The 14047-nt window shown below is 54.6% G+C and overlaps 2 protein-coding genes across 2 annotated transcripts; both read right to left on the bottom strand.

Moving 5' to 3' along the window:
* Positions 1 to 2684: 2684 nt before the first annotated feature.
* Positions 2685 to 8941, bottom strand: Cldn15 (claudin 15). Its single transcript, XM_021254474.2, has 7 exons — positions 8841 to 8941; positions 7945 to 8037; positions 7372 to 7841; positions 4327 to 4491; positions 3369 to 3450; positions 3156 to 3272; positions 2685 to 3075 (listed from the first exon to the last, which is right to left on the bottom strand). Exons 3-7 carry the CDS (start codon positions 7586 to 7588, stop codon positions 2970 to 2972), a joined length of 687 nt encoding a protein of 228 aa, XP_021110133.1. The 5' UTR covers positions 7589 to 7841; positions 7945 to 8037; positions 8841 to 8941; the 3' UTR covers positions 2685 to 2969.
* Positions 8942 to 9500: 559 nt separating this feature from the next.
* Fis1 (fission, mitochondrial 1) lies at positions 9501 to 13149 on the bottom strand. Its single transcript, XM_004840142.4, has 5 exons — positions 12968 to 13149; positions 11991 to 12123; positions 10571 to 10647; positions 10077 to 10182; positions 9501 to 9807 (listed from the first exon to the last, which is right to left on the bottom strand). Exons 1-5 carry the CDS (start codon positions 13121 to 13123, stop codon positions 9710 to 9712), a joined length of 570 nt encoding a protein of 189 aa, XP_004840199.3. The 5' UTR covers positions 13124 to 13149; the 3' UTR covers positions 9501 to 9709.
* Between the last annotated feature and the right edge of the window lie 898 nt (positions 13150 to 14047).

The following is a 14047-nucleotide window of genomic DNA, read 5'->3' as shown; positions in this document are numbered from 1 at the left end:
CGTCAGGGGTGGTGGTGTGCAGACCCCAGAAGTTCCTGGGAAGCACAGGAGGAGTCCTGTCCTTGGTGGCCTTCTGACACTAGACCTTCTCAGATCCTCACTTGTCAAGTGGGTAGCAGGATGTAATCTCATAGGCTCCGTGGAGTCTTTGGTTAAGCACTCAGCAAAGCAGGGGCTTTGTTTTTGGTTTTCGGGTTTTTTTGGTACCGGGGATCAAACTCAGAACCTTGCGCTTGTGAGGCAGGTGTAGGGCTTTGTATTTGTTAAGCAAATGAATTTAAAATATTACTGAGGTATAGCCGGGTGTAGTGGCCCACACCTGTAATCCCAGCACTTGGGAGGCCGAGGCAGGAGGATCACTGTGAGTTTGAGGCCAGCCTGGGCTACATAGTTCAGGACCCGCCTGAACTACAAAGCGAGACCCTGTCTCAAAACAAACCAAACCAAACAAAAAAATTAATGAGGTGCAGCAAAGCCAATGCTGAGCACTTTTAGGCTCTTCCCTCTGCTTTAGGGGACAGTGTTTTCCTGGGGACCTGCTTTCCTTTTCTTTGAAAACTCACATCAGGACAAGTGGTGTGGTGACAGCTTCACATTGGGTGGTGATGGCAGCCATAGGGTTTAGGGATAAAACAGGTATAGTGGTTTTAAAAGTGCCTTTGGGCTGGGGATTTAGCTCAGTGGTGCCACTGCCTGCCATGCAAGCACAAGGTCCTAGTTTGACCCCCAGTACCAAGAAAAAAAAGTGCCTTTAAATTCTGTATTCTTTCATCCAAAGCTGGGTGTTTGTCCCCTGGCCCTGGAACCTGAGCCAGCCTGTGACTGCTCCCGCAGCAGAGAATGTCTGGAGTTAGAAAAGTGACATCTAAGGCTAGGTCAGGAAGGCTGCACAGAGGGGCCACCGGCAGGGACCCTCGCTGTCAGGCCCGTGAGCCAGGCTGCCATGCCCTCCCTGCCCAGGTGCCAGTAGTAGCATGGAGATGCCTTCAGGTGATTCCAGCCCCTGGCATCAGGGCACCTTCAACCCTTTGTCTCCCCAACTGTGGCCTCTACCACCATGGAGCAGAGACAAGCCGCCTCACTGTGCCAGTCTGAATCCTTAGCCACAGAGGCTATGTTCGTAATAAGTAGTTGTTTGTGCTGAGTCCTGGGGTGGTTTGTGAGCAGCAGCAGTAATGGGCACCAGGAGTCTGGCTGGAGGCTGCAACTCCCACCTGGGCTTATTGTTTCTCTCAGAAAGTGAAGCTCTGGGATCTGAAGCTGGCCCTCCTTCCCTTTGCCCTTTCTACCACAAGTACACTCAAGCCGGAAAACAAGGAGGAAAGACTTTCTAGCTGTGAAACACTGCCAGATTTGCAGCAGTCAGCAGTCTCCTTGGTTCATTCCTCCTTCCCTGTCCTTGCTTCCTACCATCTTGTCACAGCGTCACACAGGTTCTGCTTGGTGTGAGGTCTCTCCCCACCTTCCCAAATGACCTTGAGAGAACCCCAACAGTGTCCCATTGCTCTGATGCTGCCTGGCTCCGTGAGTCTCCTGTGGATCATGTTACAGGAAGCATGGGCCTGTAAACTAGAACTGTAAGCATGTAAACTAGAACCCCCCAGGAAGGCCTGAGCAGCTTTGCCAACTTGCTTTGGGCCAGAGAAGACTTGTTCCTCACCTTGGACGATACTTGGTCTTTGGGAAATCTATGCTTTGCCAAAAGCTTCTAGAAGCTACCCTTAGTGTCAGGATAGGGGCAGCACCACCATCCTGGGAACAAGGGAAGAGGAGAGGTTAGTATCAGGGTCTGGAAGGCTGGAGACTGGGCCCCCCAAAGTTCCCCCTGAGCACTGCATTTAATTAGGAGAGCTAGGGATTCTGGGAAGCAGGGCAGTTTTATTTTCAGCTTTGGAGGATTTCTGGCCCTTACCAGTTGTGCAGTGTAGACAGGTCCTTTTGCCTCTCCCCTGGTCTAGCCACCTCCTACATTACGGCAAGAAAGAGACTGCCTTGCCCAGTGCCCTTAACCTAGTGGCCATATTAAGGCACATACCTAAGTGCTCAGTTGGAGGACTCCACTCAGGTTAGTGTCCTGAAAGGAAGTGGTGGAGTTTACAGGCAAGTAGACAGATTAAAGAGAAAGGGGGCTGCTGGCCTGGGGCCCTGTTCCCCTCTTCTCCCACTGGATGCCAGGCTTCTGTCCAGTCTCGTTTTCCTCTCGAGTGGCTATCAGCACTACTCAGTACCCACTGGGCTGTGCCAAGGCTGCCCACAACCCAGAACCTCGTGTGAGCTTAATGCCGCCAAGCTTTGCACACAGTCTTCAGAGCCTTTTTTGGGAAGTTATTGAGCCTCCCAAAGAAATGGGCATGCACTCACCCAGCTAATCTGGAGCAGAGCTCCAAATGGGCTGCCCATCCCTGGTGTCCATGCGAGCTCCAGTAAGGAAACTGCCCTAGACCAGCTCCCCAGCTGCAGCTGTGGGAAGACAGGTCCACAGCAGAAGTGGGGCTTGCTGTCTCCAGCTGGCCAGGGATTCCCCTGCAGTTTCCAGGTTCCTGGGCCTGGGGCTTCCCATATCTGCCCCTTGGTGACCGAAGTTATTGTCACCCTCTTGTTTTGCTGAAGGAGACAGCTGTGTTTCTTGGTGTTGCCTCCCACCTCTTGCTGGGCTGGGCACTTAAACTGACATTCTCAAACCCTGAGGAATCACAGTGTACATTTATTTATGCATGTATTTATAGAGAACGCACACACTGGGAGACGCCTTCATCCCCTTGGTCCCGGAGGCCTAGGCGAGTTTTGAGGAGCAGTTCTGGGCCTGGGAGGGCCAAGAGTGCCCAGGTGAGGGGCAGGTTCTGGATGTGGCTCAGCTGGACGAGGCTCCCAGATACAAGATGTAGCTTCCAGACACAGGGCATGGCCTGCCCTGAGGTCATTCCAGGGAGGATGAGGTCCTGGGGCCAGGGCTCTACATGCCAGAGCTCCTACACATAGGCATTTTTGCCGTATTTGCCAAAGCTGATGTCGCCTTCTTCCTGTGAAGCCACAGAGGGCATCTGGACTGTGGACGGCTTGTAGGGAAGATGGGCCCTGTTGGGAGTGGGGGCGCAGGGTCACAGGGAGGCTTGGCCCTCGAGCCCCACTCGCCTCTCTGTTCACCCCCTCCCTACCTGGTGACGCGGTCCTCCTTTGAGGCACAGCAGCAGTTGGAGCAGAGGCAGATGCCACCCAGTATGGAAAGCAGGGAGGCACTCCAGCCCAGGTAGAGGGCAGGGCCTAGCTCATACCTGAGCGCCAGGGCATGGGAAAGGTACAAGAAGTGAGTGCCAACCTGGGGCACTGGAGACCCACCAGCTGCCCCCGAGGGTGGGCCTCTAACTCACTTGGTTCCAGCATACAAAGGGTTGAAGAAGTCCTGGGTGATATTGATCGCATACCAGGTGATGGCCACCATCCCACAGGTCCCTGAGAGGTGGGAGGACCAATAGTGCCCCTTAGCCACAGCCCAGGGTGATCAGGGGCTTGGGGAAGGGGCAGGCAGGGGGAGTAGGTCAAGAGCAACAGTTTCATTCAGTTCCTCCTGTTGTAGCCTATAAGCCCTCCTATTCCTGGGGTCAACTGTAAACTTCCCAATTTGGTTCTCAGGCCCCTACCCCAGCCCACACCCTGCTACCACTCTGGCCCAGTCAGTTGCCGCCTTGTTTGTCCCAGACCAGCCTTGTTCAATCATACTCGAAGGGCCTGGGCCACTCCCCTCCTCATCTGGAACCTGACTATCCCAGTCTTCCCTGCCTCCAAAACCCACCTGCCCAAGAAGTCTTCCTGCCTACTTCCTTGCAGTCCTTTTCCCAAAGCCCTGAGCCCTGGGCTGTCCTCCATCCACACTCATGGAGGGTTGTCCTCCAAAAAGCCACCTGACCTCTCTGACAATCCCCACCACACCTGGCAGCTTACTGTGAAGCCATGTTACACAAATGTGCAAACTGAAAAGCTATGGCCAGTTGACGGCCTTGCTATGTGCAGAGTGTGTGTGTGTGTGTGTGTGTGTGTGTGTGTGTGTGTGTGTGTGCGTGCGTGCACATGCAGAGCTCCCCAAGCTCTGGAAGGAAGTCCCACACCTGGCTCACACCTGCTTCAGTGGGACCTCAAGAAACACTGCTGATGCCATGAATCGGATCCCAGAGACGAGGAGGGTACAGATGGGGTGGGGTGTACGGATCTGAACAGCAGAGGTGTCAATGCCATGGGGAAGGCGAGGCAAGCCCCAGGTTCAGGGAGCTGGACATGAGGGCAGAGAACCCGGGGCCGCCCCTAGGCCTCACCACCACCTTCCCCCATTACCTGCCAGCATGTGTAGGGCCCCTGCGATGGCCGCCAGCTTGACTTTTGTGGAGAGCACCAGGCTCCCAATGTTGATGCAGCGCAGCCCCAGCATGCCCAGGAAGAGGCCCAGGAAGCCCAGGAGGATGGCGGTGATCATGAGCGCACGGCAGCCCTGGACATACCCTGGGGAGGGAACACAGCTGTCAGCCTTTCCCCTCCACCAGAGCCAGCCCCGTTCAGCCCCTGCTCAGGCTTGGTTTCTTGTCTGGCCCTTCCTCCCTCCCTTCCTCTCTTTTGCTTTCAGTACTGGGGATTGAACCCAGGACCTTCCCACTGAGCTACACCCCCAACCTACCCCCTTTTTAATTTTGAGACAGGGCATGTTAAGTTGCTGAATTGCCCATGCTGGCCTCAAACTTGCAATCCTTCTGCCTCAGCCTCCCAGAGTGCTAGGATTATAGGCATGCACCAACCACCATGCCCACTGCCTCTTCCTAAAAGTCCTCTCCTTGCCCTATGGGCTCCATCCAAGCCTCCCTCCTTACGTACCTTGGCCATCCAGCCTGCAGCCCTGCTCTGCTCGGGGCACACTTCACTGATAACTCTATTACAGGGTTTCTCCTGGGCTCTATGGCACTTTGGGGCAGATGCTTCGTTCGGGGACCGTCCTGCGCACTGCAGGGCTCTCGGCAGCATCCTCACCTCAACCTACTAGACGCCTGCAGCAAGCTCTCCCTTTCCCCCAAGTTGTGGCAATCAAAGTGCAGTCCCCTCAGCTGAGACTCTATCAGACCACGCCCACGTTCTGTCTTGTATTATAGAAAGTGCATCTGAGCACCGGCTCCCATACCATCTGCTCCCTCTCCAAGTCGAAGTCCACACTGAGCCTAGCACAATGTAGACATCTTGAGCTGAGTTTCCTCCCAGAGTAACCAGTAGGGGGCAGCAGTGGCTGCTTCTGATCCAGAAAGTGGGATACCTTGACCCTGGAAGATCCAAGTCAGTCTAGCCCATAATCTTTCTGTGCCTCAGTTTCCCCTTTCTCAAAGATGAGGGAAGCTGTAAGCTCCCTCCTCCCTTCTCTGTCTTTGTTGCCAAGCACTCCCAAGGACCTTGCACCCCTTTCCTGGTTGGGGCAGGAGCACGGGTGCTGAAGGGGAAAGACTGGGTTCCTGCCAGGAAGAGAAGCGGCTGGGAGCTGGGGGTAGGGAGGAGGGACAAAGTTCTCGGGAGGATGTTCTGTTCTGACTCCCAGCCACTCTCTTCAAAGTTGCCCCCAACTCTCAGTGCCCAGGGAGCTCTGGTGGCCAAATGAGAGAAGACAGCAGGGCCGAGTGGCCCAGGAGGTTATTTCATGGAGGAAACAACTGGGGCCTGGGGTTGGGCTCAGTCAGCGGGGTCCCCATGGCCCCTACCACCTCTGTGCCTTTGGGCAGCTGCTGTAAAATGAGGTAACAGTGCCCAGCCAGAAGCAGGGCGACTACAGGGACCGTGAACCTGCCCAAGGAGCAGTGCACAGGGAACTGAGCACCTCGCTCCTACATCTGTCTTCTTGCAGGCCAATGGCAGCAGGGCCACATGGCAACTCTTTGGGACACAGACCTATGGCAAAAGCTGGTCTCGGTACAGGGCGAGGGCTGGGTACAGTAGTACAGCCGGGCTACTGAGCTAACTGCCGCCAGTCTCTTCTGGCACCCAACCCACATTGGACTCAGCGTTTTCTTTTTTGTTTTTGTTTTTTCTGGCAGTACCACTGAGCTACTACACCCCTAGTACCCAGGCCCAGCCCTTTTAATTTTTTTTTTTTTTTTTTTTTTTTGAGACAGGGTCTCTGTAGTTCAGGCTGGTCTTGAACTCACTATGTAATCCAGGCTGGCCTCAAAGTCACAGTGATCCTCCTGCCTCAGCCTCCTGAGTTGAGGTGAGTTGACACCTCACCCAGCTGGATCAGCCTTTACAGTGTTTTGAGAGCACTTGTCCTGCACACAGTAAACACTGGAGACTGATGAAAGCATAAAGCCCCACAGCTGCCTCAGGAGAGTCAGGGAGAGGGAAACCACACAACTGCTCAGAACACCTTCGGCATTCACAGGGCAGTTGCACACCCACTGCTGGCCTCAGCTTCTCCCCGCCTGCCTAGCACCTGGATTCAGTGCCTGGAAGAATGAGAGGGCTCCCAAGGACCTGCAGGGGTTGGGAGTGCGGGTGGGGGGTGCACCAAGGGTTCACAGTTATCAACTCTTGGTCTCTAGCAGGGGCAGACTAAGGGAGGCTCTGGGGGGAAATGACAGGGCCCAGTCCAAAGGGGTGAGCAGGAGGCAGGAGGAGGTGCAGCCATCAGTACTGTCGGGGCCTAAACCAGAGCTGTCAGCTGCAGCACACTGAACTTGAGAACACAGTACTGAGAAGCCCAAACACATCTGCAAGTCCACCCGGCACCTCTTTACAGGGGATACCCCGCCTACGAGGCGCCTCCCACTACAACCAGGCCCTGACACGGGCACTCCAGAGCTCAGCCTGGCAAGGAGGCCAGGCCCATGGACACCTGGGGACACTGCCGAGACCTCAGAATATCACCACCAGCAGTCCAAGATGGAGTCCCCTGCCAAGCCCAGCAATCCCACCCCATAATAAAACATTAGAATGCATCCAGTGCACCTACGCAAACAGCGAGTTAACAGCTGCAGGCTCTGTCACATACAGTCCTCACAGCCACCTGCATGTCAACTATGCTGCTGCTATCCTAAGCTTGCAGATGGCCGAGACAAACCTCATGAATCACCTGCACAGAGCCAGCTAGCAAGCCAGGAGTTGTGCCCGGCAGCTTGACTCTGGTGCCTGATCCTGTAACCACGGACAGAGGGCCACGTGTCACAAACTCTCCATTTCCAGACCAGTTTGTCCCCAGAACTCCTGGCTGCATCAGTCCAGGACCCAGAGCTTGACCCCAGCCTCCCTGCATCCTTAGGATGCCAAAGCCAGACCAAAGGCAGCTGCTGCCCACTTCTGGGGTCTTCCCACCCTCTACCTCCCTCTGCTCCCGGGGCTTTCCCCAGCCTGTACCAGAGAGGGCCAGCATGGATGGGAACTCCCAGCAGTTGGAGACACCCAGGGAGTCGGTGGCACAGCTATACCAGAGGTTCTCGTAGATAGTGTTGGTAGTGATGACATTCCCGTGAACGGTGGACACTCGCCAGTAGCTGTTCGGCAGCGTTACTCCCAGCATCAGGAGTCCCAGGGCTGCCACAAAGAAGCCAAAGGTCTCCACAGCTATCGACATCCTGGGATGGAGGCCCCCAAGGGGCTGGGGCCCCACACGGGCAGGGTGGAGCTGCAGGGATCCCCTGGGGAACTCAAAACAGCTCTGGCCAAAGACAAGTGTTGAACCAGGGAGGGAGAGGAGGGTGGAAGTCCAGCGGCCCCTGTCTGCCTCCTCCTCTGGCTCAGGTCTGGCTCCAGGTTTCTGTCTCCCTCCTTCCTGGGTCACTGCGCTTCCCAGCAGGTCAGAGGAATGAGCCCAGTGCGTTTGGCAGCTGTTGACAGGAGATGCAGAATAAACGGGCCAAAAGTCCACCCCCTCCCCCAACCTCCCAGCTCCCGGTTCCCCGCCCCATGAAGGAGGGGGAGCAGACTTACCCAGGAGACTAACGGATAGGCCAGGAGGGGCCCCACGGGAGGCACTGGGCGCCAAGGGGAAGTGGCTGTCTCTGACTCAGCTTTCATTGGGGGCTGGAGAATGGAGTAAGAGGGACAAGGAAGGTAAAGGTGACCGAGAGACCTGAGAGGAACAGGAGACAGACAGAGAGATGAACTCCAGCAGGCTCACTGCAGCCTTTCTGTGAAGGGTTGAGGTAACAGAACCACCTCAAATGGTGAGAACTACCCAAGACACTCAGGGACCTAGGGGTTGGGACACTTAGGTCTCTGGGAAGATGGATGATCGAGGAGGAAGTTGGGGGAGACAGCCAGCTCTGGAGTCTGGCCCACCTGGACTCAAACTAGATTCCATCACTTCCCGGTGATCTGGGCTACTCATTTCTGCTTCTGGCAACTAGAGATACTACTACTGGCTTCACAGATTGTCACAGATTAGGACCACCAATCCCTGCACATCCTCGGGGACTGTCTTGGATCTGAATGCTGCAGGCAGAGGGGAGGCCACCAGAGTTGCATTCCTCCACATTTCCTGAACTTGAATTTCCCCCTCCTTGAGCTGACCTTTGACTCGGCATCGAGCTTGATCTTGCTGCCAAGGAGCCCGGGGTGGGTGGGGGGTGGATCACAGGCCCAGGACGTGATCCTGTGGCTAACCTCACCAGGTCAGTGCCAGGGACTGTAACGGCTCCTTAGTTATGATGGATTAGAGGCTCTGGGCCCCACCCCGAGCCAGTCTGAGCACCTGTCCCAGTGAAACTGCTCTCATTTCCTTCCCCAAGACTGGAGCTGAGACAGCTCTGCTTCTCTAGGCAAGGGACACTGGGGCTCGGTTCCTGTGAGGAGACAAGACTGCACTGGACTGTAACTGCCCATACCTCCTTTCCTCCATCAGGCACCAGGCCCCTCTGTGCTCTCCTCAGGTGCCTCCTCCTGCTGTGGCCTGGCAGGGCTGTGGAATGAGCGGTATGCAGTGATGCACACGGGCCCACGCACAGCCTGGCACGAGAGGGTATGGGGCGAGCCTAGCTGGGTGGAGCCTGGCTTTCCCACCCATGGGCTGTAACTGGGGCACCATGGGCCCTGACCTACCCACTAAGACCTTTGCCTGCTCCACGCTAAGTGAGCTTCTTTCCCACCACCACTGGTCCCCTATTCCCCTAGGGAATGGGGCAGGAGGAAGGGGAGGGCACAGGAAGACAAAGGGAGGGAAGGGCGGAGGTTTGGAGGAAGCCCAGTGCGGGCCCCTGGCGTGGAAAACTCCATGGGCCAAGAGGCAGCTGAGTGGATCAGAGGAGACTGGAGTCATAAATCCCAGGCTGGCTGCTGGGCATTGCTGCCTCCCCTCCTGATCACTGCTCTCTCCCAGGACTTTGGGGGCATCAAAAGGCCATGTCTCCATTCTGTCAAGGACATGGCTTTGGGGAAAGGAAGGAAGGAAGGGTGTGGGGTGGGCACCACATCAGCTGGAGGGTAGGAGCAAGGGGGCACAGAGCACGAAGGACCACCAGTGGCCCCCTCTCAACTCAGACACACAGTTCCCAAGTTCGGCTCAATTTTATTTACACTCATCCCAAAGCACATGACTTGGGGCTGAACAACAGGTCTCAGGAAAGTGGAGGCGGAAGGCCCCAGAGGACAATGACAAAGGTACAAGGGAGAACAGGAAAAGGCCCACAGGGATGGATGGCTCCTCTTTGAAAAGTGCCTTAGGGCTCCCCGGGCAGAGGAATGGGTGCAGTCTTCTTCAGGATTTCGACTTGGACACAGCCAGTCCGATGAGTCCAGCCAGTCCCGCCACACCCAGGGCCATGCCACCAACGATGGCCATGCCCACCAGGCCATCTGGGAAAAAGAAAGCGGAGGGTGTTAGAAGCTCAGCCCAGCCCCCCCAAGGACCCTGACCATGGCTTCCCCAGCCTGCCGCTCCACAGAAGAGGTGCACCTCCACCTGGAGTCTCCAGGCTGAGATCCAAGGGTTGGGGACAAACAGCTTCAGGAAGGTGGGTTTGAAGTGACTTCTTGGGGAGGGGGGAGGAGGGGTTCCTTTAAAGACACTCCAAGGACCCAGGCATGACGGGGAAAGAGGATTTAACAAAGGGTGAGGATTTCACCTTTCTTCATGGCCTTGTCAATGAGCTGTTCCAGCTCCTTGGCCTGGTTGTTCTGGGGCTCTGTCTGCAGCAGCCCTCGCACGTACTTCAGGGCCTTTTCATATTCCTGCACTCAAGGAAAACACCGCCCCCATCATAAGCGCCGGGAGACCCTACCATCCCTCTGCCAAACTGGGGCACCTTCCCTTCTCCAGCCCAGGGCTCCTTCCTCCCCTCCTCCTGCCATCACTCCAGCCCCACCCAATGGAGTAGAGTCCACAAACAACCCCAACTGTATGGGGGTGATAAGCCAGTGGAGATAACAGCCCAAGACTCGGGGCTGCACTCCTTCACCTTGGTCCCCACACCCTCAGTACCCTGATCCTTTCTCTCACCTTCCCTCAAGAGTCCTGCTCTGAAACTACCTTGCACCTGTTGCACCCGCCACCACCCCTGCCTGCCTGTCTGCCACCCAAGTAGTGCAGAGTGGGAAGAAAGGAGCCTTGTGGCCTTACCTTCAGCCGGTAGTTACCCACAGCTAGGTAGAAGACATAATCCCGTTGCTCCTCTTTGCTCCCTTTGGGCAGCAGCTCTGGGGAGAGAAAAGTAAGAAAGTGAACACTGCTTCTCTCTTTTTCTAATACTGTATCCCAGAGGATCTGCTGCTCTTGGAATCCTACCACAGCCCTAGGAAGTCTGGCCTGAGCCTTCACGTCAGCTCCAGTCCTTCTCAGCTTTCCACTCAGAGCTCCAGGGCAGCAGGAACTGAGGCTGGCACAACACTCCAGGGGCAGACATTGCAGAATCAATACTATGGTCACCTCTGGTGCATCCATGCAAACGTGAAATCAAGACACCAGAGAAGATCAAAGGCAGCTCGACTCAGTTCTGGCATCTGCTGTGTATTTTGCAGCTCTTACCTGCTGCCCGATTATTGTTAACTATAAGTCTGTACTTCCTCCTCTTTAACTTACTGTCCCTGAATGACCCCACTTGACACCTTAATTTAGTGACTTCCCAGAGGTGTAGGTGCTTGGTTGTCCTCAGTGCCCGAGAGTTTGCTAATTAGTTTGTAGCTTCCAAAACCTTCCCCAGTACCTGTACTGTCTTCTCAACTACATGGCGATGCTGAGACCACTTCTACTACTGTGCCCCACTGTAGAGCAGACCTGAAAAATCTGAACTGGCTAAACAGATAAATGCAGGGTGACAGTATTTTTATAGTTCTATGAAAGGCATCCTTTGCCACTACAGCTCTCTTTTTGTTTTCTCAGGGTATTGGTTCCAGGACCCCTCCTTGCATTCCAGAATCCATGGATGCTCCAGTTCCTTATATAAACATTTGCATGTAACCTATGCATGTCCCTTCATATAGTTTACTTTTTTTTTTTTTTGGTACCAGGGAACAAACTCGGGTCCTTGTGCTTGTGCAGCAGGCGGCGAAACCACTGAGCTAAATCCCCAGGCCCCCTTCATATAGTTTAAATCATCCTAGATGACTTATGATACTGAATACAATGTAAATGCTATGTTAAGTTGTACCTTTGTTTTGTGGAGTGGGGTACTGGGATCGAATTCAGGATCTTGCACTTGGAAGGCAAGTGTGGCGCCACTGGGCTACATCCCCGGTCCAACATTTGTATTGTTTAGGGAATAATGACAAGAAGAAAAAGTGTACATATTCATCAAGAAAATGTTTTTTGTTTCTGTAAGTATTTTGGATCTGAATGAACTCGCAGCTGTGGAACCTGCAGATACAGAGTGTTGCCTGTGTAGCCCTTTGCTGCAGTGAAGTGAATGTACTGGGAGAGGACTGCATGGTGAGAGGAGGGTCTCATGTAGAAAAGGACCCCAGCACTTGAGCTGGAGGTGGTGAATGGAGCCAAGAGTAGCAGAAAAGGACAGAAAAGGAGGTTGGGTGGCCCAGAGCCTCACCCTCGAGCAGCGAGATCCCCTTACGGATGTCGTCATTGTACTTGCTCCGTACCAGGCACCAGGCATACTCAAACTGCGTGCTCTTGGACACCGAGCCTGCTGCCTGCTCAGACTGAAATTTCTTCTCAAATTTCTGCCAAAGGAGAGGAAAGGAACCATTTAGAAAGGAAGGGTGTCAACCAGTCTATCTGGACCTGGTGTCCATGTACCCTTACATTCCAGATATTCCTGGCTCTCCCCTCTTCCCTTGGGGGGTCTTTGGTACCTGGTACCCCGGAGCCTGTCTCCGTCCCTAGGAACCAGGCATTCTGCTCTGGCGGGCCAGTTAGGAACAGACCACCCCGCCCCCCCCCCCCCCACGCCGCCCTGTGGCACCGAGCAGAGATGCCACCTGGTGGTGGCTCCAGGCACCGCTCCCGGAGCAGCTGACCCAAGTGACTGAACAGTAAACATACTGTCTGAACTGCCCAACACGCCCTCGCGGTCCTCCTCTAGGGCTGCTGGTTCCATCCCGCCCTGCCCTGCCGGGTCTGGACTTCTATCTCATCAGCAAAACAGGAATAAAAATAATGCTTACCTCCTAGAGTTACAAAGATTGAGATCTGGCATGCAATGAAGGAAGCACCATGCCAGCCTACATAATATGTGAAAGTTTAAGACGGTCACTGTATCCCCCTCACCACTGAAGAAGCACCCTGAGCTCCCAACTTGGCATGAACCCAGAACCGGTCAGCCTTTCCACCTTCGGACTCCAGGCCTTAGGTTGGAGGTGCGGAGTTTCAAGAAACTACAACTCCCATTATCCCCTGAGGCAAAACGCACACTTCGGGCAAGAGCCGGGCACTGCAAAGGCTGCCGGGAGCCGTAGTTAGGCTTCCTTTACCAAAGCCAAAGCTAAAGAGGGTTTGCCCGTGCCCAACTCTCCTCAGGACCCGCCCTCTGATTCTTCTCTTTGCCTCCCGCGGGGCAGGCCTCACCATCAGATCATCCACAGAAACCAGGTCGTTCAGCACGGCCTCCATGGCCACCGCCCCCACAATCCTTACACCACAAGACTCTACTGGGCCACAGCCTCCATGGTCCGGTGGCAGGGGCGGAAAGGCACTTCCGGCGTCAGGCGGATGAGAGCCCATAAACTAGGGAGGCCCCGCCCCTTCCTCCAGCGCAGTCTGGCCTGAGGGGGCGCTAGTGCGCATGCTCAGACCATCCCTGCCAGCCCAACCGCTGCACAGGATAAAACACTCTTTTCCAAGTTGGGCAGCCTCACTGTGTGCCTTCTTCCACCGAGACTGCCCCACTAATGTTCAAGAATGAATTGGTGGCTAATCTCGGGCTGGAAAGCCTGAAAGAGGTGGGTGGGAAACCCAACGGTGACCATAGTTTTAAGGTCCCGTCTAACGCCCCTCCCGCTCAAATCTAGGACTGGAGGCCAAGTGACTTCACTCTCCACGACAAAATCCTAACTACTACCAGGGTTTCTAGGGCCTCTGCTGACTCTTACAAACAAGAGGATCTATTGACGATATACCCAGAGACCAATACATAATCACAGCAGTGTCACCAATGGAATTTAAAGGAAAGTTGTCTCAACACTTGTAAGGCCCTGTCTTTTTTTTTTTTTTTTTGACAGGCTGGCCTTGAACTCATGGCAATCCTCCTGCCTCAGCCTCTGCAGTGCTGAGATTACAGGTGTGCGCAACTTTGACCAGCCTGAAGTATTATTTTTCTAAACCATTTTCTGGGTGTACCTGAAGGGAAAGCCTACCATATGGGGTCACAAGGTGTGTGGGGGGGAGTGTTTTGTGTTCAATGCAGTGATGAGTAGTTTAGTGAATTTCACTTTCTCTTCATCCAGACCTACGCCTCAGGTACATAATGGAATGTTTGTTCCACGAGGGCAAGACTATCTTGTTTATCTAGCACCTAAAACAGGCCCACAGTGAACGTTCAAATAAATATTTGTTGAATAAACACGAAATAAAGCAAATAGTTAAGTATGAGGGCAGTGCAAAGGCTCGAGACAATGCTCTGAGCACCCTTCATGCTTGCAAAGCCAT

Source organism: Heterocephalus glaber, unplaced genomic scaffold (genome assembly GCF_053883595.1).
Source record: "Heterocephalus glaber isolate CG9 unplaced genomic scaffold, H.glaber_assembly_v1.0 deba00001610, whole genome shotgun sequence".
Taxonomy (NCBI): domain Eukaryota; kingdom Metazoa; phylum Chordata; class Mammalia; order Rodentia; family Bathyergidae; genus Heterocephalus; species Heterocephalus glaber.
Note: the sequence above shows the minus strand (reverse complement) of the source record. Positions and strands in the feature narration are given on the sequence as shown.

Coding starts and splice junctions, on each gene's coding strand:
- Fis1 (XM_004840142.4), bottom strand. CDS start 13,123: ATGGGCTCTCATCCGCCTGACGCCGGAAGTGCCTTTCCGCCCCTGCCA. Junction 12,124..12,967: donor TTTCTGTGGATGATCTGATG/GTGAGGCCTGCC, acceptor CTCCTTTGGCAG/AAATTTGAGAAGAAATTTCA. Junction 10,648..11,990: donor GGGGATCTCGCTGCTCGAGG/GTGAGGCTCTGG, acceptor TTCTCTCCCCAG/AGCTGCTGCCCAAAGGGAGC.
- Cldn15 (XM_021254474.2), bottom strand. CDS start 7,588: ATGTCGATAGCTGTGGAGACCTTTGGCTTCTTTGTGGCAGCCCTGGGA. Junction 3,451..4,326: donor GGCCCTACACATGCTGGCAG/GTAATGGGGGAA, acceptor CCCACCTCTCAG/GGACCTGTGGGATGGTGGCC. Junction 3,076..3,155: donor AAGGAGGACCGCGTCACCAG/GTAGGGAGGGGG, acceptor CACTCCCAACAG/GGCCCATCTTCCCTACAAGC.